The sequence below is a fragment of the Triturus cristatus genome, chromosome 3_2 (assembly GCF_964204655.1).
Source record: "Triturus cristatus chromosome 3_2, aTriCri1.1, whole genome shotgun sequence".
Lineage (NCBI taxonomy): Eukaryota > Metazoa > Chordata > Amphibia > Caudata > Salamandridae > Triturus > Triturus cristatus.
The window spans coordinates 229,111,663-229,138,155 of NC_140584.1; the positions used below are offsets into that span (position 1 = coordinate 229,111,663).

Consider the following 26,493-nt stretch of genomic DNA (forward strand, 5'->3'; position numbering starts at 1 on the left):
CAGGCGTGAGACTGGATCCGGAAACTTTTTGCCACAGCATCCCTGCGTGCCGGGGGAGGGGCGACATCACGCGACTCCGCCAAGGCGACGTCCGCGTATGTGACATCAGCGAGGACACATAAGACCTGCCCCGGCGCGCCTACGTCAGTTTTCTTCGGAGAACTTTTCCGCACCACAACGCTGAATCACCAGATAAAAAACTGTGGAAGCATGGAAACAGTGTGCAAAGAGCCGAAAAATTGGAAAGAAACGGTGACAAAAAACACCACCAGAGTAGTGCCAACACCGCAAAAACCCAAGGGCAGGGAAAGAAGAAAGAAGAACAAGCAGAAACCTGCACAGTCACCCTGCCAGCACATAGACAACCTCCCATCCCTGTGCCCCGGAGGCAAAAACATGCGTAAAAGGCATGGCACACATAGGAGAACCACCCCCCACATCCTGAGCAAGGAATGGGACCAGCCCCAAGACAGACAGGGACAACAAACCTCCAAGACACCCCAACCTAGAGGGCAACCACTCACACGGGACCAGGGCAAGACAAGGCCAGAAGACCCTTAAGCAGAGGATAGCAATGAAAGGAAGGTAGGGGAGGGAGGACAGGGATAGAAAGCAATCCCCCCCAAAATCTGGAGTAGCCAGAGCAGCAGGGCACCGGAGCACCGGAACCCCATCCTCCAAAAGGACCAAAGGAGGAAGGAACCGCCCCCAGACAGAGCCACCCGTCAAGCACAAGGAAGGCACTCACAGGAGACACAGCCCCCCACCGGGAGGCGAATACCAAAGACCAACCCAAGGGTCCTCGCAGAATAGGGGAGGAAGGGCGGGCCGTGAAGGAATCTGCGGCTAGAATCGTCTCTACCAGATACCTCGTTACCAAAGGTAAGTAACTCGTACATCTGATAGAGACTACTAGCCGCAGATTCCTTCACGTAGAATAGATACCCTAGCAATACCCCCTGGGAAGGAGGGTCTGCAAAAGGACACCACCAGCCAATGCAGACAGAGGGACCCATAGGGCACCAGATCTGTGGACCAGGTAGAACCTCGCCCCTGCCCGGCCAAGGGAACTCCCGCAAGCATTACCCCACGACCCCAAGGGGGCGTAGGAAGGAAAGAAGGCTGAAGAGGCTCATACACTCACAGCAGAGGAACCAAGGGCAAGGACTCAGAGGCAGAAGCACCCCACTCCCCCAAAAGGCAACATAGCTTCCGCCGAATGCCAAGACAGGAAAACGGAGGAAGAAGAAGAAGCTTAGAGGGCCCAAGGAAACTAGGGAGTAGAAGGCGAGCCCATTCCAGATGAAGAACAACCTACCAGCCATAACAATGCCAGCAGTCAAGGCCAGAAGCAAGAAGAACAACCCGCGGCCCAGGGAAGGTCGAGTAGGCGACACCTGGCAAGGGAGAACACAGGGACATCCCACACCGCAGAAGGGGAGCAGGGAGAGGAGGAGAGGCCCGGGCCACCAAGGACACGACCTCAGAAAGCAAAAGCAACCTACGTAAACACCATGGAGAACAGGTACCCGAAGGTGACCAGAACCCTCCAGCAGAGCGCAAGCCATATGACAGCTACAGTAACCTCACATAGGACACGTGAATTCCCAAGATTTGGGAACCCGCTTTGGAATAACTTCCGCAGCAGGGGAAGAAACAAAAGAACCACGGGGAAAAAAAGCACCCCCGCTACAGGCTTGACATCAGCCCAAGCAAAGCAGAAGGTCCAAACTCAGGGCCAAGTCTGCGCAACAACTCCTGCAGGACTCACTCACAACAACAAAAGGGGCCGTCCAGCAGTCAACAATGCCAAAGTCCCAGGAAGGACGTAAACGGCCAGAAAAACATACTCCACAACCATAACAGCCGGACTAAGAAGGCCCAGAAGCAACCCTACGGACTGCCATCAAATGGGAGATCAATGAGCCTCTCCCGAATATTTTCGGGGAAGATGCCGTCCCGAAGCCAAGCATGGCAACGGAGAGCGACTGAGGAAGCCATGGCCCAGCCCAACACCTCAGAGACGTCCAGAGCGGAGCGGAGAATAAACGCCGCAAGCTCACGGCCATCCAATGCATGATGCCGCAAATCCACCTGAGCAGACTCTTGGGACGCTGCAGCGCCCAGAGACTCAGCCGAGTCCCACAAACAGGAGGAGGCCCTAGCCAGCACGCACAAGGTGTTAAGGGCCCGCAGGGCCATGCTGGTCGAGGCAAAAATGTTGCATCCCCAAGTATCCAGCCAGCGGGCCTCTCTGGACGGCGGAGCCAACAGGGGCGGTAGGGATGGAAAAGCAATCCGCAAAAGGGGGCTGGCGGCTGAGGGGTGAATGGACAGGCACGCCGAATCACATGGCGTTGGAAGGTGCCGATGCAGAAGATGCGGAGGCACCGGGTCCCCGGAGGCAGGACACCTCCAAGCCCATGTCAAGGCAGAAAGGAGCGAACCTTCAAAGGGAAGCAAGATTTCCCTTCCACCAGAGCCATGCTGGAGGACCTCCAACAGATGGTCCGCCGGAAAGTGAGTCACCCATGCGTAGGATGCCCACAGCCATGGACACCGCATGAGCGAAGGCCGCACCTGCATTCGTAGGGCCCCGAGGCGGAGAAAGCAGTTCCTCCGTGGGCGACGGCTGCAAACTAAGGCGACCGTCCCCGAGGCCAAGCGGGGCGGGCAAGGGCCAGACCTGGAAGTCAGGAGGAGCCGAAGAATGAGGGACCTGCCGCTCTTCCGATGAACACCTCTGCCTCAGGAAGGGCGGGGACCCGCCTTCGACGCCGGTGAAAAGGACACCACTCGCCGACCAGTCTCTGGTGAGGATGATACCAATATGCTGTCCGCCTCTGGAGAAGAAGGAGCATCCGAAGGCGAATCTGCGGTACGGCTCCTGTGCGGAGCCATAGATTCCACTGCTTGAGGCAGGACACTGGCGCCATCGAGCCTCGCCGGGCAAGGGACCTCCAAGTCACCCCACATCGGAGACCGGAGCGGGGACTGGAGTAGAGCTGGAGCCGCACCGGCCCCTGAGTGGCGCCAGGACGGAGCCAGCCCGACCCCTGCTGAGGCAACCACCTGCGTGGGGGAACGTGACAGGTCTGGGGAGGGGCCCAAAGCTCTCTGCCGGCCGCAGCCCAGAAGGAGGTGAGGGTCACCCGGCAACCCCTGTGGCAGCGCCAGGGTCGATGCAACCTCCGACTCACCCTCCAACGAGGCAGCCACCTGTGGGAAGGTACGAGAGAGGCCCAGAGAGGGACGAGGGGTCTGCCCTCAGCCTCGACCCAGAGCGGGACGAGGAGAGTCCACTGACCCCTGTGGCTCTGCACGGACCAGCTGCTGCCAGTGCCGTAGCGGTGTCACCTCGGCCTTAGACAGGACCACCCTGTCAAGGTACTGAGAGGGGCTTGGGGATGCGACACGAGCCCCGGTGACCTCCAGCTACACCACAGGGACCCCCGCAGGAGTTTGCGGTGAGGCAGAGACGCCGTGGCCTGAAGGAGGTGCCACAGAGGAGCCGCACCCCAAGAGTACCACATCCTACAAGCCTGGATCCGAACCAGTCGGCACCGGGGCCGGAGCCACCAGCTGCGCCGCAGAGGCCCCTGCGCAGAGCGAGGGATCCGCTGATGCCCCAGGAGGGGAAGGAGGAAGAAACGCTAGCGAGGCCTGCAAAGCCGCCGCGTAAGTCTCCATCTGGACTCTCGATGCCCCAACACCGGGAACCGGTGGATAGGACGACACGTGGGGCCGCATCACCCGTGGAAAGCCAATCCCCCGGTAGGCCGGAAACCAGCCCCCGGGGACAAACTGCGACACTTACCCATCGGGGAGCGATGCTCATGTGACATCGGAGAAAGGCGAGGATGACGACCACGGCCGGTCCTGAAGCCGTCTCCCGAAGCAGACCGAGGCGAGGACGTCGACCTGGAGAGACACGCCGAGAGAGGTTTCATTCGGTGCTCCCTCCGCGACTTCGGCTTCAACTTTTGGCACGCCTCACAATCTGAGGTGCCGTGATCCTCCCCAAAACACCACATACAAATGAGGTGTGGGTCCGTCACCGACATAAGACGCCCACAAAACGTGCAAGTTTTAAAGCCTGAAGGTATTCGCACACTGTTCCACCTGAAAAAGAATAGAAGAAAGGGGCCCTAAACAGGCCCGTAGCAAGGAACGGATCCGTGTTGCACGTGGAAAAGGAAAAAAATGACGTAGGCATGCCGGGGCGGGTCTTATGTGACCTCGCTGACGTCACATAAGCAGACGACGCCTGGGCGGAGTCGCGTGATGTCGCCCCATCCCCGGCACGCAGGAATGCTGTGGCAAAAAGTTTCTGGATCCAGTCTCACGCCTGTGGATAATTCTACGTGAAGGAATCTGCAGCTAGTAGTCTCTATCAGATTTCGAGGTTCATGTTGTACTGTCTATCTTATTTATTTTAGATTTTATTAAAGGTGTTTTATCAGCAACCAAATTACACATTTGAAGACATAATGGGCCACATGTACGTAGCATTTCTGCGATCGGAAATGAACGATTGAGTTGTTTCCGACCACGAAAATTCTTTTATAAATGTGCAAAAAAAAACTAGCGATTTGGTAACATGTTACCAAAGCGCTATTTGTGTTCACAATTTTGTATTTGGAAGGGTCGTTTTTAGGGCTTCACTTCCAAATACCAATTCGCATTGGTATGTACGAATGTTTTGCTACTGAAATGAGGTCCTAAAACATTTACATTTTACTACTAACTTGAAGTTGGTGGTAACCCATTCACAATTAAAAAGGGGTCCCTAAGGGACCCCTTCCTCTTTGAGAGTGGTTGAAAAAATATTTGCTAAGATCAGGCAGTGGTCCCACGGACCACTTCCTACACTTATAAACAATCTAAAGAAATCTTTTAATTTTTTGTTTGAAACACCCCATTTTTCTTTAAGAAAAATGGGCTGCATTAAAAATAATATTGCTTTATTTAAAAGCAATCAAAGATATGGTGGTCTGCTGACCCCAGTAGGCCACCATCGCTGTGATTTTTGCGATTCCCATTGGGTCACGATCTGAGACCTACCTCATTAATATTCAAGAGGTTGGTCTTTTTGTGACCCACTAGTTTTAAACACATGTTAGTACTTTAGTGTTTGCAGTTAATAAATAGCAAATTGCTAAAATTCACTATTTGGTAAACGCAAACAGTACATGTGGACCTTTCTCTCTTTCTTTGCAACATGTTTGCAAATCCAATCGGGAATTTTTGGAAAAGAATTTTATTACGAGAGCATGCGCATTTGTAGCTGATGTTACCTAAACTTAACGTATCAGATTTATAGAGGCAATATACTAGTTGAAGTTTTACAGCAAAATAATTTGATTGCACATCTTAACAAGAAAAGTAAAGAAAACCATCTTGTATTGTGTGCCATTCTCATGTACTATAATCACAGCACTACACCTAATTTAACATAAATAATTTAAAGTAATAATTCTAGACTTTTATCGTTTTAAATATTAATTATATTTTAATCACATCAGTTAGATAATATGTGAAATATTTATATTAATCTCTTGTCGTGCTAACATTTCTCCTGCAATTTGTTCCATTCATGTCTCAGTTCTGCATAATCTTAACATCTCATTTTGTCATATTGGGGTCTATCACTGCTCAATACAATTTAGTATTACACGGCAAACAAACATTATTTCCAAGCACAAAAAATTATAATAAGGTATGGAATAGATACTTAAGGTGCTCTGTCCAAATTGAATAGCATTTCAATGATGCATTTAATCCAAACTCATTTTAATCATGCAATTTGTTTAATGATATTTACATAAAGTTACACATTTACCATTCAGAATGTAGCACACATGTGGGACATATTGTTCAAATTAGCTTTATTTGATTTTGAGAATACAAACCATAAAATTAAGTGCAGTAAAACCATACATCCAACAAAATCTACAATAAATACAGTTAAAAAGTGAAAGAAAACATGAGCACATTTTTATACAATTCTAAAAGTGAAAAGGTTGTTACACAGTGCGTCATTGCAATTGATAGGCAATTTAAAACTCATCAGACCCTAAATCACAGCTATTCCTTAACATTACGCCAACCTTCAGAAAAGTAAGTACCCTACAAATAATATCGCCTGAAAGCATCTGTAAATAACTTGTGAAAAATGTGCCCTTTTCAAAATATGAACAAGGTATGCCTTTCAGGATATAGCATAAACATTACAGAACATAGTAAAGTGCAGGATATCGTGCAGAGACCTATTGTCGCAGCCGCAGGATGTGAGTTCATACCCCCTGTATTTTTCCCTGGGACAAGCTGACAAAAAGGGCAATAAGTCCCGTCGAAACCTAAGTGACAGAAATATGTCATGCTGGTTTTTTATAGAAAGAAGATAAGGTTCTGTAGCTGACACTGTCCTCAACATAATATGACTTCGGACAAAGGGCTTTGCTAATTCAACCCCTTATCTGTTCATAGGCCTATTCCTGAAAAATAATTCTTTAACCCAAGCATAGTCAGACTTAGAGATCACTAATGGTGAGCTAAATAGATCACCGCTACCTAGGTTCTGAAAGGAGGCCCTGATATACTTCAGCCATGGGATATGTACTGCATGATCCAGGGACAGGCAGTCTTGTACAATCTCCTTATTTAATTTAATACCTGGCGAATTATCAAATCTTCAGCCAAAGGGCAAGGGGGCCAAAGGCCACAATGTCTGATACAAAGCCTATGCTTAATTACTCATGCACTGAAAAAGTGGAGGTAATTTGAGGAAGGCACAAAAGTCTCCTTAAACACTTATTTTCCGCTATTTGCAGTTCAGCTTGGTTAATGTAACCCAGATTTCACTTCCTTAGGTTACTTTGAAAGATACATTTTGCGCTATAAATCCACAAGAGATCCCTGTTGGATCTACTACCCAATATTGTAGCAAAGCTAGAGACTCCAGCAGCGTATAAAGTCCTTCTTTCTCCTGGTATTTAGAGGTTGTCAACTTATTGTTGAGTCAAACCACAAGCCTAGATATGAGAATAATCTATTCTTAAGGGGAACACAGGATCCTGATCCTAGGTTAAAGCTAGTTTATTTGGCGGATCAGGGACCAACTATCATCACAAAGGATTTCTTCTTGTTAATCGGTAAGTGTAGTTCTTCCATGAACTTAGCAAAGGAGATCATCAAGGACTGTAAACCTATAGTTGTTTTAGCCATGAGGACCGCTTCATCCATGTATAATAATACCAGTAGACTATGTGACCCCACTTGCTGGTAATCTGATTTCACATAAATCAAGGCTTGTTCAAATCTGATAATGTATAGATAATACAGAAACGGGACCAAAATGCAACCCTATTGCACCCCTCTAATGATGCCAAAACTATAGATTTTTTAACATTCAGCTCTGAAATTTAAAATAAGTCTACCCAATAGCAAGTCTCTAGTTGAACATACTTTGAAGCAATGCCCCTCTCTCAAACAACCAATATCTTAGGGCCTTATTACGACTTTGGTGGTACCATCTTTGGCAGTGTGACCGCCAGCCCCTCGACGGTCCAACTACCTGATTATGATCTGCGTGGCCAGACCGCCACAAGACCTCCGTCACCACCGACATGTGAGCTCCCGCGGCGGCGGTGTTAGGGACAGCGGTGGTCAATTGTGGTGGTGCTGGAATGGACACCACAATGTGTATTATGACCTGCCTTTCCACCAACCTTTTCATGCTTGGTTCATATGACTAGTGCATGTAAGATGACAGCTTCTCCTGAACATTGTGGTACTTTTAAAATTAACTAATCTTAATTAACTCATCTCTTCCCCATATTCATTGTTTCTGCCAGTATTCTGAGCTTCTTATTATGAGGATACATAGGTTTCCTACAGTTCAGTGCATTTGATAACCCTTAAAAATAATGCAAAACTTTGTAGCACCCTGATAGTAGCATATAATATTATCAAATGTGAAAGATATTTGCCAAATGTAGTGATACCAAATAATTTGATAATGTTTGGTACAATACATTTTTTTTATTATTTTTAGAAGAAGCTATAAAATATTAGTAAAACCTAGTCATCTCTTCAGATGGTTAAATGTGGAATGCTCAAGGGCCCATGACATTTTAAAGCTGGCATTGCACGCAACTCCTTGAGACAGGGCTCAAATTAAATATGCTCGGAAGGCTTCTGAAAACATAGTTAAGTAGAGTGAAGAAGAACTGAGGTGCCTAGCTTTGAATGACTTGTAGAGAGCTAGTTCCCTTAAGGACTCGAATAGCTACTGATAAATTATAAATCACCCACTGTTTAATGAAGAGGTGGGCAAGATGGATTCCCTGATTCTGGGGGATGCCTGGGAAACTCACTTTGCAGCTATATTTTAGCCCAATGGCCGCCAGCTTGAGGTACCCAGTGAGGATCTGCCTCTAGACCTAACCTCGGTCTCTTATTTAAGCGCATCAATCTCAGTAGCTGAGGTTGAAGAAGTTATAGCAAAAGGAATTAGCCCCAGGTCCGGATGGAGTGCCATTAGATATTTTTAAAGGTAATCCTAAGCTGTGGGCCCCATTATTGACCAACGTGTTTAAAGCAGTGGTGACCGGCCCTATTCCAGCAACCTGGAAGGAGGCCATCGTGGTCCCAGTGTTTAAAAAAGGTAATAGATGCGACACTGCCTGTTATAGGCCAATCTCCCTTATTGATGCCACAGCAAAACTGTTGGGAAGGGTTGTTCTTGCCCGACTTGAAAGCTGGGCAACAGACACAGGGGTGATAGCAAGAACACAGTATGGCTTTAGGAGGGGGATGGGTACCACTGAACAGTGCCTGAACTTGTCCCTGGTTATGGGCAAGTACATGAAGGCCAGGAAGGGTTCTACCCATCTGGCCTTCATGGACTTGTCCAGTGCATTTGATACCGTAAATCAGGACAAGCTGTGGGCACTTATGGGGAAAATGGGAGCTGAGGAAGCTCTAATTTCTCTTCTTCGTAGGCTCCACGGTTCCACATTTGTAACTATATGATACGGCCTACATGGGGAAAAAGTTAGCCCTATTGTCTCTACAGAAGGTGTTCGGCAGGAATGTATTTTAGCTCCTTTTCTTTTTTTAATTTACACCAATGGCCTAGACTCTTTCTTGTCAGACAAAGAAATTGACTTTCCACGCATTGGGGGCACCCAGGTCCGGCTACTCTCTTATGCAGATGACACAGCATTAATGTCCCTGACAGCAAATGGCCTCCAAAAATCACTTAATGCATTTGCTGATTTTATGCTCACACTTGACTTAAAAGTAAATTTTATTAAGTCATATTTTATGGTGTGTTGGCTTAAAATGACTAAAACTAGAAAATATGCTTTGGGGGTGAAGAAAATTGACAAAATGAATAATTTTAATTATCTAGGGTACTTTTTTAACAATAGGCTGAATTGGGATTCGCTTGTCACTGCAAGGGTGCAACACACGGGCAGGGTTATCGAGTGACCTTTTAGTAATGCCTGTAACCTGGGCCATAAACCAGTGACTGAGCTAGTTACACTTTACAAAGGAGTATGGGGTTATCACAACAGTGGCAATTACAAATCATGGAAAATAAATTCATAGAAAGGCTACTGATGATTCCAAATAGTTCCCCCACAATCTTTTATCATCATGAGTTGGGGCTTGGCTTTGTAGAGGACTGTATAGATATTGCCCCCCTGCTTTTGTGAGTTAAAATGTGGTTATCGGAGGAGTTGGTCTTCTCCAGAGAGATTATAAAAGACTGACTTAATCTTGATGGAGCACTAACTGTTCCTTGACTCCGATTTGTCTGTCAGACATGGCTGTTACAAGCTAGGTTTGGGACATTATTTTGATTGCCCAGCTGGCATTCATGAGAATGCTAAAAATATCCTAAAAGAGGCGCATTCCATAGGGGCAAACATAAGCCGCTCCAAACCCGATGTGACAGGCCTTTTTGCTTTGACTATTTTTTCTTGCACTTCAAACATTTATGGCTAAGTGTTTATAGAATTATCATCCTACAATGACTATTTTTTACTTGATTCTCTCTATCATATGTTGAAAGCATTTTACTACCTAATACACTTTAAATTTCAGAAATTTGGCTTGGTCCCTAGAATCTTAATTTGCTTTTAACTTCTTTATAGTTTAAAGTGTTTTTATTCTTGCACCAGCCTAACACGAATGGTGATCTACCATCACAACTAGAGTGTAAAACAAGAAATATGTTAAGGAGTTTTTGATTTGCCTTTGGGTTGCCAATCCAGAAAAAGGCTTGTGGGAGCCTAAACAAAACACCTACAAAAGACTTTGGACACCTCTCCCCATCAAATAGTGTTTATCCCTCACATGTGAATTATTACTGGAGTAACTTCCTTCTGCTTAGATATGGGTTCAGGGTATTATTTTTTCACACCTCCTTTTTTCACATTTCTGCTATTCACATCTCTCATATCTAATTTTTGTTATTGTATATTATTAGGGCAAGTCTAAAGGAAACATCACATATCAGCATTGTTTAAAGTAATCATTTCATTTTTTAAGTTTTTATAATGCAAACAATTACAGTCAAATACACCTTTGCAAACATAACAACAAAATCTTAAAAATAATAATAATATATATATTGTTACTTACAGTATTGACATCTGTCTCCAGTGAACTCAGTCAGGCAATGGCAGGATGGCTGATTCCCAGGTGTAACACTGCATGTTCCCCCATTTTGACAGACATTTTCACATACTTTTTTGCTACAGTTTGGTCCCGTAAAACCGAGGACACATTTACATGTGGGCCTCCCTGTTAAAAAGGAAACATAAGAGAATAAATTCAATAAATTAAGAGGACATTTGTTTCTAGTCTGTACAGATCTTTCCAACTTTCTTCACCCCTAATGACTATCACTAATATGACAGGAAAGGAATATTTACAAAGGAATACTCGTACTACATAAACATGCTAAAGATTGACAACGTTTTTTCTGTGTTGAAAACAATTACCATCTAATTTTCAAAAGGTCAGTATAAATAGTTTCATATTTTGAATTGTCAATTGTTTTAAAATTAGATATGCAGTTTATACAATACACATATGAATATTCTGAGCATGATTTCAATAATCATGTAAATCATATCTCTAATGTTAATATGTACCTTAGAAGGGTAGATTCGAGAACAGGGTTTGATATAAAGACTGGCCCAAAGGGCAGGATGAGAGGCATATGGTTACAAGGGTGTAATAGGACGGGGGTAGACACATTTCCAGCACATCACCACTAATTCTCCTAAATGCATTTTGGTTGTTGCAGTTCAGAGTAGTTTCTAGAACCTACAACTAGAAAGTGTTGTTCATGGATATGAGCGCAGCCAGTGCTTGACATTTATGGCTATGAGTTTCTTGGCTCCCTACATTCATCAGCAAAAAGTAGCCATATAGATTTGGGGGTGTTTTTATAGTCTCTCAGATACAGTATCAATCCAAAGAATGCAGATGCATCCCATGACTAAGCAGATAAAAAGCTCCAGGATGAGCTTAAAAATTACAGGGAAAGCGGGCTAGAATATCAGACCCAGTTCTCTTTAATGCACCCTGAAAATTGCAGTTCTTAATTGTTTCAAGTGCTCCCAAGTTGAAATTGTTTCCCATGCACCATGCACCTTTGGGCTGGTACTTTATCTAAGACACTAAGGGCTGATTTATATTTTGAAGGATATGGTCCTGCCATCCCTTTTCAGATGGTTCTACCACCTGCCTACTTGGCTGTTCAGCCGCTCTATTTAGATGTTGGTGGGTCTATGGACGGTAGTCTGAGTGCCGCAAACTCCACCAGAACTGTCTGCCCATGTTGTCAGCATCATAGGCAAAAGCAGCTGTTGGAGGGAGGCTGGGAAATATTACCGCCGGGTCAATTACAATGTGCCTTTACATCAAGGAAACTTTGATGGGGACACCTCCAAACTTGAGTTGGCAGAATCGAAGGAAATGAGATAGAAACTTACAATTTTTTTATTTTTTCCACTTCCATTTTCAACTTTAACCCCATTATTCATGTCCTTCCTTTGCTGCTACTATTTGACCATAAGGCTAATCAACTCTGCTGTCTTTGGGATCTCATGTAAGCTTATTTTTCACTTGTCTTACTAGTCATCATTTGTTAACATTTGCTTTGGCCTCGTGTATTTTTTCAATGCTCTTACACATAAGTGTTTTTATGTTTAACACAGTAGTGTTCATTTTACAACTTATCAAAGTAAATGAACACACCTGTATTGACACTTAAAAACAAATATTTGTTTGTCATGGTGGTTGTGGATGTGGTGCTTGTGGTGCCCTTGGGACTACATTCAATAGTGTGTGCATGTTGTTTGGGTGCTATACTTTATGTAAAAAAAAAAGACATAGTTAATTACCTACATATATTTTTGAAGAAAACACAACATGTATGTGTGGTGTCACAATAATAAGTAGTACTTAACAATTTCCACCCCACCAGGGACTCACTCCATCAGGAATCTGCCACTAGGTCAATGCCAACACAGTGGGGAAAACTAAATAGGCTTGGCACAAACCCGCGGGCTTGATGGAGACCGAGTACTATTGGTCAGCACAGGAGTCCGCCACGTTGACGGATGTTGATGCAGACTGCAATTCAGACAGCCCACATCTAAATAAGGTGGGCTAGACTGTCAGCTCGACAGAGTACTTGTAACTGGTGCCATGAAGGGAGGACAGGAGTCCCACCAAGATCTAAATCAGGCCCTAGGACTTGATCTACTGTTTTGGGGGACTTATGGGCCATGTAGAACCGGCCATGACTGAACCCTGAGGACAATGGATTGGGGCTTGCCTTCCCAGTGTGGCCTATCTGCTGATGGAAAACACACCTGAACCCAGAGGAGCCAGAGGAGCAGTGCACATGGAGGACTGATGAATTGTAAAATCGCTGTGCTAGCAACTGACAGATCACCAAGGCCAAGACCTGAAAATGTATCCAAATTTCGGGTGAGCATATAAGAACTGCCATCCCTTTCCCCTGCTGCTGTGGTGGATCTATATGGGAGCTAGGACAGATTCTGATTCCAAGATACTGAGAAAAAGCCTTTAATTCCTCAAACAGAAAGAGGATTGAATGCTCAGGATCAGGTGTAGGGCCTATTTTCTAATGCAGCGTAATCCTTGATTCCCTCTCTATGCAGCTGATGTCTTTTCATGTGACCTGCAGGAAGAAGGCACAACTGGAGGAGATGCGTGGAGACCAGATGTTACCATTCATTTGTTTGATAGTTCTGCCCCATAAGAGAAGAACAAAGAGAATTGGTTAGAGGATCTGCATACCTGACATAAACTGCACCATTGAGGGCCTGGATTGCAGTATCATGGGGAATTTTGTACATCTTTGGTGCTCTCCCTCCTCTATGACTGAGGTTTGTTGACTGTTCCAGTTGTTTTCTAGCCTGAATGTGAAGATGCTTGCCCCTCGACTTTCGAAAGATTGAGATGCTTGATAACCCTACCTTCTGCTCACTCATAATTGAGACCAACAACAGTGTAAACTGGAGGTAGAAGTGCTCTGGGGGCTTAGGGTGGTAAAGAGTCTATTGGAAGCTCATCACAATATATTTCATCAGCCTTGACAATAAAAGAACAACATTTCTATGGGTGGCTGAATCATGGGTATTCCATATAATTGTTTTAACTACAATTTAGACTTCTTAATTTGGCCCTGAAAGTGATTGGCTATAGCCTCAGTGCTCACTGATGTACGATATAACACTGGCAGCCAAAAATTCAATAGAGAAAGTGAGGGGACTCAGCTCTCAAGTAATGGAAAATGGGTAAATACACTTAGGAGCCGATTACTTCACCGCCTCGGCCGGCACCACTGGTATTCGCTGCTGCCCGCCTGCCAGATTATGACTTTAAAATGTTCTGGTGGCAGGATGGCGTGGCTGTCCCACTGCAGTGCCTCTTTCAAAAGCAGTGGTACCTTTAAAAAAGGCACTGCAATAGGACCGTACAACAAGATTGCTGTACGGCATGGTCATGCAGGAACTGGTGTACATGGGCACGGAGGGGACCTGTTATGCCCCCTTGTGTGCATCCACATGCGGTGGAAGAACAGCGGTCCTGTGGGGCCTCCTTTGCCTCCTCTCCACCATGGTGTACCTGGACGAGGAACCTCCATGACACCCCCAGTGGAGAGGAAACTCTAAATATGCTTGGCAGGACCACAGTGGTCCCGCCAAGCATATTGTGGCTACTGACTTCTGTGCCACCTCCAGGGCATAGCGGTTCACGGGTGTCCTCGGCAGTCCTAGGGTGGTCCAACCACGCAACTCGTAATGGGGCAGTCTTACCGCCTGTGTGTTGGGCGCTGGATCACCACCACTGCACCTCCGCGAGTCTGGTGGCCAGACTCATAATCGGACCTCAAGTCATTAGTGGCTGCAGGTTCTACAATGCCTGTGTGAATGTGAAATAAATTGATTGATGCAGATTTCAGAAATACCTATTCTCCTACTATCATTCTAAAAGTATCCAACAATATCATACTTGAATTGGAAAGTAAGATTGGCTAGGTTAAAAATCTAAATTACACGTTTTTCTTCAGGACCTTCGCATTGTGCTTGAAGGACTGAAGGTCACATATCAGGGAGAAGCTGGTATGAAAGCACCCCACACCAAAGTTCAGAAGCTTGACACACTCTCTCAGCCTTCCACCATAGTCCTTCATCTTTGGAAGAATGATTGGAAGATATCAGGTCCCATGAGCTTCAGAAGAACCTGAGATCAGTAGGGATGTCCAAAGGGGCTGGCAGTTGGTAACAAGAGCTTGTTTTGGATAGCTGGTTCTTTTTTTCTGGCTGATGAACCAAGATTACAGATCGTTGATCCCATGATGCCAGCCAGGAGAAACAAAGCTAAAAAAGGCATGCAAAGCTGAACAAGTAATGTTTGAAACCCTGAAAGCCATCATCTTTCTGGATTGCAGTCATAGCAAAAACAACCTCGAATGGCGTGATGAAGATGAAAGTAATGCACCTAGACTACACACTCCTATTCTCTGTACGACTGAAAGTGATGAACATCCCAAAACATTCCTTTTTTTATTCCATAGAAGTGGACAAGGACTGGGTGGCAGAATTTAAAGAGCTGACAAGGCAAAGATAAACCTAAGTTGAAGAAGACAGACACAATGTCATATGGGCAAAAAGAAGAAGGATAAAACTCCAGGGAGAGACGGAGGCCATCCCATTTCTCTAGTGGCAATCCAGTAGTGGATTGGACTATAGCAGATATAGAAGGCATTGGCCTGGACCCACACCATGAACAGGGCCCATAAAGTACCTCAGACGTTAAAGGAGCACCAGATTGATTATGTTTTGAGATAACTTGCAATGATTTATTGCAGGTTCTTCAAACATCAATTATTTGCACTGAGGCAGGCAGCTCTATTGTATTTGACGCATTTAATAACTATAGTAGGGTATTTGACTTCAGTGTGTAAAGAGTTTGAATTGGTATTTGGGGAACTATAGCCATTCCTACTTTGGTGTGATGGTATGTTGGGATTTCAAGAGCTGCAGGAGTGGTTTTTTAATGGTAATTTATATTGTGTCATCTTATTTTGGAAGCATAAATAACAGGTCAGGCTTGAGAAAGATGAACATGAGCTTTTCAAATAGTACTGGGATGTTAATAGTCTTGGAGTCAATATCGAGAGGAGTGCTGTCCCCAGTGTCTTAGGTGTGAGCTCATTTTTGATCTTATTACAAGACATACATTTACTGGGGATGGTTTACAAGATCCTAGGTAGAAAGAAATGTGTTTTTGTCACATGCATGGTTTAGCCTCATCCTACAAGGAGTAACCATACTAGCTTAAAAATCTTTCCCTTTTGAAATGGTATAATCCTGATATGCCGCAGTTGGTTGGTCTGGGAGTATCTCCAGGATATCATTACACATAAGGTAATGTGAGCTCAAACAATACCAATTAACACTGTTTTTTCCTCTGCATGTTAATTTAACTCTTAGAAGCACATTTTGTAGCATGTTTATCATTAGGCCTCTCTTCACCTACAACGGCATGTGAGCATTTGGTATTATAGTGGGGATCTGAAGTTGTTTGTTCCAACAAAGAGCTTAAGTGCATTATAAGATGATAATCAGATTGAAAAAGATAGAAACTATAGCAAAGAAAGTGGTAGAAGTACAAATAGATGTGAGCAATATGCTGACTGATTTAGGATTAAAAAAGTTAAATTCAGCCCACACACAATACAACAATGAGGTAGTGTTGGATAACGGCCCTCTCTGAAGGGTCACCTTAAACTTTTTGCCTTCCTCCTCCCCTTTTTTCTGAACTCTTTTTGTTGGCTTTAGGACTCTGAGCACATTACCACTGCTAATCAGTGCTAAAGTGCATGTGCTTCTCCCCTAAACATGGTGGCATTGGTGCATACCTGACTGCCTCAACAGGTAATATTTGAAACACAATTAATCAAGTGTAGATATAGTACGAAAAAGGAGACAAAAAGGGGACAAAAAATATGGTGAAATATCACTGTCTGTATTTGGTCTTGTGGCAGGAACACAGTAATTCAGACAGCAATATATTTCCTCAAAGGAGGTGTAATCAAAAAAGTGCACACATAGTGCTCGTGATAGGGTGAACGGTGCAAATGAGACACGTGGTAAGGTGGCAATGAAAAAGGCATGCTAAAAATTAGTACATAACATGAGAAATTAGACTACACTGTGTTTGAAGCATGTTAGGAGCCAAGTGAGCTATAAGTTCTCTGTATATTGTCAACAGTGTTTCAAACTGACGTTTCAAGACATCATCAGAACACAATTGCACATATAATTTCAAAATGCTGCAGAAATAGAGGGGGAGAGAGAATCAGGAAAGGGGTACTGGACTGATTGGCAGTATGGGGAAGTGTCCGAGGAATAGCTACCTGGCGTGCAATCCAGAAGCACATCTGGAATGACTCTTGGGACTAAGCGGCCTATTCTGGGTGAATAGAAGAACCCAGGAAATCAGGAGTAGCAAGTCCAAATGAGGTGCATAGCAGTAGTACCCACATGGGATCCTAAAACAAGGACGATAAGTGAGAAGAAGGCTCACATATATCGGGGGGAGGCTCTGTGGCGGCTGCGAGAACTTACCAAGGTATGACAAGAGCCAAAGTGACAACAATGAACTGGAAAAGGCTTTAGCATAGGGTAAAACTCAAGGAGTCAGTCAGGATGGGGAAAGGACATCAACAGGGCAATCAGCCCAAAGTTCAAGGCACTAAAATTGAGCGCGGGTAAAGGATTAGAGAATTCTAGCCAACACTATTGCATATTTAGATCAAAACGGAGGAAAAGAGAGTCTAGTCTACGGTAGGTTATATATCCCCCACTTCTTCCCAGCTTCCCTTCTCCCTTATTCTTTTTTCAAATAAAAAACCTTTCCATTTTTGTCGGTAGCATGTCCGATCACACTCTGTTAAACACCGATGAATACATTAAGAAGATACTAGAAGGGACCTTACTTTTTTCTGACCCTGCAGAAACAACACAACCAGCAGGTACAAGTATTGCGGAACAACTTGAAAGATGGAGGAAGAAATACACCAAATTACAACTGATGATTTGAATGTTGACAGAATACCTAAACGCAGACATCATACCTGTAGGTCTCAGGGACAGAAATATCCCGGGGTTATTTTACGGATGATAAAAAAATACATATTTTCCTCTCTATTGGAACTACCTGTCCCCGGCACTGGATGGTGCTTGGCATAGATACAGCTCTTAAACAGTCCATAATACTATTGGAAGAGATAACAGACCTTGAGAAACAGATATCTGAAGCTAGTGTAATAACAGACATTAAGAGTTTACTGGAAAAAACTGGCAAGAGTATAACAGAATTTACTTGTATAGGACAAGACAAAAAGTCATAAAAGACATACATAACTGCACATTTGAAAAGAAATATCCATACTTTAACGAAGACTTTTACAATAAGAGAAATTTTCACAACCCAAATTTAAAATGACCTTGGGGCAAATTTAATAAACAAAAGAATCTGATGACATTCACTGACACCTCAGCAGAAGTATCCAATAGTTTGGACCCAGCTGAAGGGACTAGCTTGTCAAATACTAACCAAAACCCCGATTGTGGGGGTAGGCCAACATGGACCCACCAGAAAAGAGAGAGGCAGGGGTTGAGTATAATAGCCTTTCACTACACCAGGCAAAAGACAAACATGACAAAAGTATTTCCATTGGGGAAACCAAGGAACAACAACTCCAAACTTACTTCACCCTGCCCTAATGCCACTTAAACCATCTCCATTGTTAATCTCTCTGCACATAACTTATCATTTGCTAAAATTACATTATTAAGCAGAGGCTTATCATTTGCTCCGACAGTCCGATCACATTTTTTGGAGCTACAGACTGATAAGTTCAGATTCTTTCGAAAGATAAGACAGCATGCATTTTTCCAAGACAATCCTTGTCCCCCAACTAATGCATATACAGATTTTAGACCCTCATCTACCTTCTCCCCTCCCAATTCCTCCATTCCACCAGAAGTACACACCTACATGAAACTGGTTCTAAAAGAAATCTCGGATCTGGAACAATAGAGGGCTTTTATCCCATATAGTACATCATAGTAGAGAAAAAGGCTTTAACAGAACTTAAATCAAATAACACACTAATTGTCATTTGGCAGAAAACGGGGGTGGAATTGCATTACAGGGTGTGGATCATTACAAAAGTGAAATCGTAAGACTAAACACTACATGAAACACATAGGGGACCCCACGAAGGAACTGCAGACCAAAATTTCCTCTATTACTAAAAAAGGCTGTGAAGCAGGGTATATCATCAAGAAAGAATATCTTTTTTAAAAACCAGAAATCCCAGGATGCAGGTGATGTATACACATATATAATGCATGAGAATCGAGAAACTTCCCTGTGTAGACCAATAATTTTGGGCTGTGGATCAATATTTGAACTTGTTGGCCAATATATTGATTGTTTTATTAAAGATTTTGTACCGATCCCTAGATGTTATGTCAGAGACGGTACTGACATGATAAACCAAATTGAACACATGCCCTTTGACTAGATCAGTTGCCTTTTTGTGTACTTTGGACATTGAATCCTTATACTCAACCATACCTCAGGGTGATGGAATAAATGTTATTTGACAGACCTTAGACAGAAGGAAACAACCCTATTCAGTGTCCACTTAATTCATTGTGGAACTGCAACAACTGTCACTCACTTCAAACTTCTGTCTATTTGACAGCCATTTTTACCAACAAATAAAGGGACTTACACTGGAACTGTTTATGCTCCCAATGTTGCCATTCACTTTTTAGACAATTTTAAAACTACCATGATTGTCATAAAACACAATCCATTCAGTAACAATATACTAATATGGAAAAGATATATTGATGGTATATTTTTAACCTGGAAGGGAGCAGAGACTGGACTCAATACATTTATAATATGGCTTAACTCTAATTGTAAAGGACTTAAATTCACTTTCCAATTTAGTAATGAGGAAATTTCATTCATGGACCTGCTGATAAGACACAATGAAGAAGAGCTGTATACAACATTGTACCGTAAATCCACTGACCGCAACACACTTTTAGCGTGCTTTAGCCACCACCCAAGGGCATTACATGACTCACTCCCGTATTATCAGTTTCTAAGGACGCAAAGAAATTGTTTTTTCAAACATGATTTTTTTAGAGAAGCAACGACTCTGAAAAACAATCTACTTACAAGGGGTTACCCACATAAATTGATCAACAGATCCATAAAAAGGGTATGGTATAGCCCACGTGAGGTATTGCTCACCCCTACACCTAAGAAAACTATGGATAGATTTTTGTGTGTAACCACTTTCTCACCAATTTCAAATCAACTAAAGAAAATAATTAATTCGCCTTTTGGTCTGGCATGTCTTGTACCCTCTTCAACTCAGCATACTTTATATGACTTTTGGGTCTCTGCACCTCTGATTGGGCATTATAAGTGTGGGGATTGTATTCTATGTGACTATATTGTTGAATCTAAAGAATTTGTACACATTAATGCAAGAACTACTCTCACACATTTTTCCAACTGTAATACCCAGAATCTAATTCATGCAATCACTTGTCCCTGTCACCTGATTATTGTTGGCCGAGCGGCACAAAGGATAAGAATACAAATATGCCAACACAAGAGCCACCTGACATTACTCAGAAGCAAGATGCAAGATAGTGAACACACTATCCATGAAACATTTTGAGACACTGGGACATCCTGAAAATGACATTTGATGGCAGGTGATCGAAGTCATAAAGGCACCAGCTCGTGGAGGAGATAATGCAACAATCCTTAACAAAATGTCATTCAAATGGATTTTGAAAACTGACAGTTTCCATAGTGTATTGAACAGGATGAACGACTGGACAGCCTTGATCTAAATCATGTTTCTCAATACTGGTGACCAATCAATACTTTATAAACAGGTGTTTAGTAAATGAGATTTCTGGGGCCAGATGCATCAAGCTATTTTGCGATTGCAAACAGCGCGAATCACAAAAAAATTGGACGTTTGCGATCGCAAAATAGCAATAGGCAATACATCAAGCAAAATTCACAGAATCTAACAGGTATTCGCAATTTTTTGCGATAACCTATTTTGCGATTTCTAAAACTGTGACTCCTTATTTGCAAATTGCTATTTCGTAGTCACAAAGCTATAAATGAAAAATCGCAAATTGCGTATATCTCAGAAATCACAATTTTGCAATCGCAAAATACCACCAAATCAAACTACGTGGTAACCAGGTGAAAACAATCAAATCAGGTGGGAAACATTTGCAAAAGAATTTGAACAGGCCCAGAAGGCCTCAGAATGTATCACAATGGCAGCGCTCTACATCATGGCGTGGGGGATGAGGCTAAGAGCAGCAGCACAGAGGAGAAGGAGGATATAGAAGTGCATTTTCAGAGTGTGCGTTACACTGTTGGGGCAGACATAGGAGGATCTAAGACAAGTATAGATTAAATGCAGCAATGATACAAGATCTGATTGCAGAATTAGACCCTCTACTGTGGTGTCAGATTCGCAGGACACATGCCATCCCCAAACATGTGCAGGTCCCGTGTTTCCTGAACCTCCTAGCATCAGATAGCTTCCAGGGGGTAATAGCTGCAGCTGGAGGTGTATCCCAAAGTATACTATTGCATTTCTTTAACGCCTTCCTGGACGCTATGTTGCTGAGGATGCACCACCACATAAGATTCCCAAATACCCTACAGAAATTGCTTGAAATAAAAATGGCTTTTTACCAGATAGCCAACACCCCCCATGTAATTGGTTGCATAGATGGGACACATGTAGCTATATGCTCCCTTAGTGAATGAGGACATTTTCAGGAATAGGAAGGGTTATCATTCACTGAACATACAAGTGATATGCAATGCTAAGAACATCATCACAGACCTAGTGGCAAGATACCAAGGGAGTACTCATGATTCCTACATCTTCAGGCACAGCGGCATACATAGACATCTCCTTGGGGGTGAATTTGGTGAAGGATTCCTGCTTGGTAAGCACATGTCACTCTCTTACCCAGATAATCACCTGCTGTAAAATAGTCACCACATGTGCCATGTTGCATAACATAGCAGCTGCCAGAGGCGCACCACTTGAACTATCAGATAGTGATCCCAACAAGGACGAGGAGACATTACAATCACAACAAGCAGGAAGTGCATCGAGAGCAGCTGAAGGAAGACAGCAACGTGCAGAAATTACACCAAATTATATTTGAGGTGGGATTTATCTAATCAAAGACAACATTGTGGCTTTGTCAACTAGATTTATTAGACCCAAAATCATTACTGAGGAATCATGTAGTCACTCCAACAACTGCCTCTGGCTGCAGGGTGGACTCCACTAGGTCCTCTATGGCTCTGGGTAATGTTTGGGTGGATGGCTCGCCTCCTGTTTTTTTGGCTTCAGCAAGCCTTTCTGCAACCCTTTCTTTGGCACGACTCCGCAGGTCATATCAACTTTTGCAGAAATCTGAGTTGCTGAGCTGAGAAACTCCCACTGCATTTAATTTTTCTTTGCATTCCCAGACACAATTTTCGTTTTTCAGACTCTAGGACCTGCAGTGACTGTTTCCCAAACAGTTTTTCATGACTCCACAATACTTCTTCTATCAGTATCTCCAACTTCTTTTCACTAAATAAAATGTTGCTTTTGCACTCCTTCTGTGGTGTTTCTGAAGCCATGCTGGTAACTGCACCGGTTTTAAAGTTTCAAAGTTTTCTGAAATGCTGTTTTCCAACAGTCTGCTTCCTCCTCCTCACTCTCAGCACACAGGTAACTGTGGGTGTGGTCACTTCCTGATTCTGACATCATCATGCTGAATGGTATTATAGGAATCGCTTTTTGCGACATGCTAATAGGGTATCTGCTAAATTTGCTAGTCGGTATCTCAAAATCGCAAATAGCGATTGAGAATATTACTGACTCTCAAAATAATAGCGATTTTTTTTTATGCATTCCAATTTGCGATCCGCAAAGTGCGATTCGGTAAAAATCACAGTTTAGAAATTGCAAATCGTAATGTTGATGCATATGTCCCCTGATCACATGTCTATATCTGATATGCATTTGTTCTAAAGCTTGATGCCCTTTACTGCATTGGGTATTTTACTATATATTATACCAGCCATATGTTTATGCTTGTCTCACATGTTCTATTTGGTTATATATCTACATTTTCACATCAATTCAATATGGCCCCCATGGTTGACTATTATCCTATGGGTGTTCACTTTTATTAACTCACTATTCTTTAATTTCTTATACTTTCTTCTATAATGCTCATTGAGTTCGATAACTTATTGTTTTCCTTGCAATAAATATTCCCAAGCGTCAATATACACACCTGCCCACAACCTGGATCAATATAGCCACTGCTGTCTTCACTTGATTCCCTTTGCCTAGAAATGCCTAAAAATGCTCAATGCATTTAGAATTGGCCGCCTAACCAACCAGCCAGTTTCGAAAGCGGTCAGAATTCTTCTTTTTGGGACCCCCTGGGGACCCCTTCATCTAACAGGTAAGATCCATAGCAGGATGGGTCCCCCACCAATGGAATCCATTATGGCATCTGTGATAGGGGCTACTGGCCCCCATCACTTCAAGGGGTAATGTTTTAAGCCCACAGCGGCATCTTAAATGAGTCTTCATTAGCTGCTTTAGAGCCTTATATTGGTACGTGATTGCCTCACAGCGGGTCACGTTCCTCTACTACTAGCTTCAGTCATTAACCTAGTGACTAGTCAGTTCTCAGGCCACATCGGCTCTCTAGTAATATCCTTATTGACATAAGAGGCTTATAGCAGTACATGGTTCTCTCACAGAAGGTCACAGTCATAAACTAAGTATTCCATTGGCTAGTTTAATAACAGTCACACACACCCCTAACATACCAAAGGGTATTTTATTTCGAACCTTCATTTGCTCAGTATACCCATCTGAGCACAGCATCACCTAATTAATTCCATTAACCCCTTATTAACCCCTAATTACAAAATACTGAGATTTATTTTATTTTTTACCGACAGTGCAATGTCGGGACCTTCCTGAATCTCTTATGTGTGAAACTGACCACCGTGCCTTTCACTAATTGGTACTTTGATGCCCTCCTGTACCTTGCACGTTGGTGTTCAATGAACCAACTTAATTAATCCCCTTCTTATTTTGCCACAGATGGGCTAACCTTAATGGTTCTTCCTTGTTAAATTCCAGCCCAGTTGAAGCAAATATGTGATTACCATGACAGACTACACCTCCGCCAGGCACCATGGATTATTAAAAGACCGCCTTCTTATTACTTATTAACACCATGGTTCCAGGTTAGCAAAGCATCATACTACCCAATAATGCATGTGCTTAGGATAAAGTGCACAATTTGGTATCTACATTTTTCCATGATTGTGCAAATTGGTACAATTGGCACATGGCATATATTCTTCCTTTTAGACATTAGAAGCTTCAGTCTGATGGCTATAAACTGTGCATGATCAAAGGTTTAATTGCATGCTCCCTCTATTGTCTTCATTGTTAAGCTTTTGTATATGAAAAAAATATATATTCCCTTTCTATTTTTCGGTTTCTTTTCTTTCCAATTGTTGTTACAGGTGTTAATTAATATTACTGTATTATTTAGTTATGGTGCCAGGCAAGCTATAATATTGTCCTGATTATGATACACATTGTAAAGGGATTGAAACATCGTTGACCTGCTCTATGATCCACTAGATTTTATGTGAACTAAATTTGGGTGCAGTAGTGCTCTAGTTTGTAACTTAGTGACCTTAAGTGTGTATAATATTGTTGGTCACTGTTGTTCTGCCTGACATTTTATTTACATTTTTTCTGTGTTCCCCTGGTGTTGGATTACCCTGGAGGGGGTTAATCTCCTAAAACTGTCCTTTATTGTAAAAAATAAAATGCCTTTTATTGTCCAAGTAGACAATTCCTGGGTTTTATTTCTCTCCCAGATATTATATACCAAAATATTACCTTCTAGGGACTTTTAGAAAGTTGACATTTCTTTATACTTACTGCTCTTTGTGCCTGGCAACCTTTCTCCAATACACGTCTGGGCTAGGTGAAAGCTATACTTTGTACATTCCCTCTAGACAGCCACAAACACAGGAAGGTGGGGCTCATCTGCATTCTGGGTACTCCTGTGTATTCAGATGGGTCTTCCGGGGTAGGGAGGAATGGAAGGAGTAGCATGTATACTTCAATAGGCAGTGTCCTGGCCACACACAAAGCACTGATTTACCGCCCCCAGGTTAGCCTGGAAGACAGAAGTGGGTTAAAAGGGATCCTTGTGCACTTTGTGAGTTATTTTGAAGACACCCCCTACATAAAAGGCACTTTGGGTATAAGTAATGGGACTATGAGCCCTTAAAATCAGACATTTTTGGATCTTGAACTGCACCTCTGTCAGAAGGACTGCTGTGCTCTGTAAAAAACTCAAGTGCACTGCTTTTCTGGAATGACTGCTTCTGTGCTTGTTGCCCTGCTGTCTGCTGCTCCCTTACACTGCTGGAAGAACTCTGCCATCCCTCTAAGTGATCTCTAAGGGCTTGTTGGCTTGCCTCCTGTTTTCGGAAGTCTCAGGGATGCAAAAGACTTCCTGCAATTTTACTGGTGCTGCCCAACACTGCCTTCTGTGAGTTCTACACTTGTCTGAGGTGCCCCCTCCAGGTTCTGGGCCTCAGAAGTGGGTTCTGCAGCTATTTTCATCAAAAACGGATGCATTGCATCGGCTGCATGATAAATTACACCTCATTGCACTTCGACACCCACACAGAGGCTGCCCGAAAACAGGGGTACTACAGCCTGCGCAACTTGACAATGACGCACTGAGTTGCTTAAAGGTGACACATTGCCTTCACTTCAACAAAGCTTGATGACAACACTGTGAATCGACTGTGTGGAAAAGATCAACGCACCGAACCCTCAGCGTCAGTGCTTTTCTCATTCAAAAGTACTTTCTCAGTGGGCCCTGTGTTAGTTCTATAGCAGGCCTGCCCTCCATCGCAGTCGGCCTGAACTTTGGATCTGCCCCAATTCCTCGTGACATCAAGTAACCTTTTAACTGCTTATAACTTCTAATTAATATTTTTTATTTAATTCACAAAAATTAATATCTCGCCTTTTTGTCACTGTGGTCTCACTTTGCTCTGATAAATATTCTCTAATTTTTCAAACCTGTATGGAATCTTTTTATGATGTATTCATTCTGTTACTGTGTGTGCGTGTTTTCTACAAATACTTTACTCATTGCCTTTGTAGATAAGCATGAATGCTCTGTACCAACCTACCAGAGGATGAGCACAAGTTATGTTATTGTGTATCTAGCTTACCGTTACTAGAGTTGTAGTTCGTGCCTGGCCTGGCTGCGAGCCACAGCCAACCAGGGAAGCCATTTCAAACAAGTGGCAGCAGCAAAATAGCACATTATGTAATCACACAAAAGATTTGAGATACAGTTGGTTGTCTATTGGTCTAATTAAGTTAAAGAGTGGAAAAGGCCAGAAGGGTAGGTGAAGTCTGTAACGGGTCCACCATAAATGATTCTATAGTCTAAGAAATCGCACAGGTTTTTGCACATTATTATGTAGACCTGTATAAGTTTAGGGAGAAATTTGAGGGAACGCAGCTTCAAAATACCCTCAAGTTGATGGTGGAGGCAGGTTCTCTCTCAGATCATGACATTATACAGAAGAAAGTAACAAATACTCCTTAACAGCTGCAGAGTTGAAAGGTTCCAGGCCAAATAGCTTTTATGCAGAACTTTTCAAACAACTACTCTCCCAGGTTAGCCCTCACATGTTCAGCATGTTCGAGGAGGC

The 26,493-nt window shown here is 43.3% G+C and overlaps 1 protein-coding gene across 1 annotated transcript in view; it reads right to left on the reverse strand.

The window, feature by feature from the left end:
• The window catches only part of LRP1B (LDL receptor related protein 1B), a 3,634,433-nt gene that overhangs the window by 130,602 nt on the left and 3,477,338 nt on the right, over positions 1-26,493 (reverse strand). Inside the window, exon 85 of the mRNA XM_085647014.1 lies at positions 10,657-10,818. Coding sequence (XP_085503140.1) covers positions 10,657-10,818 — 162 coding nt within the window. The remainder of the gene's footprint in view (positions 1-10,656; positions 10,819-26,493) is intronic.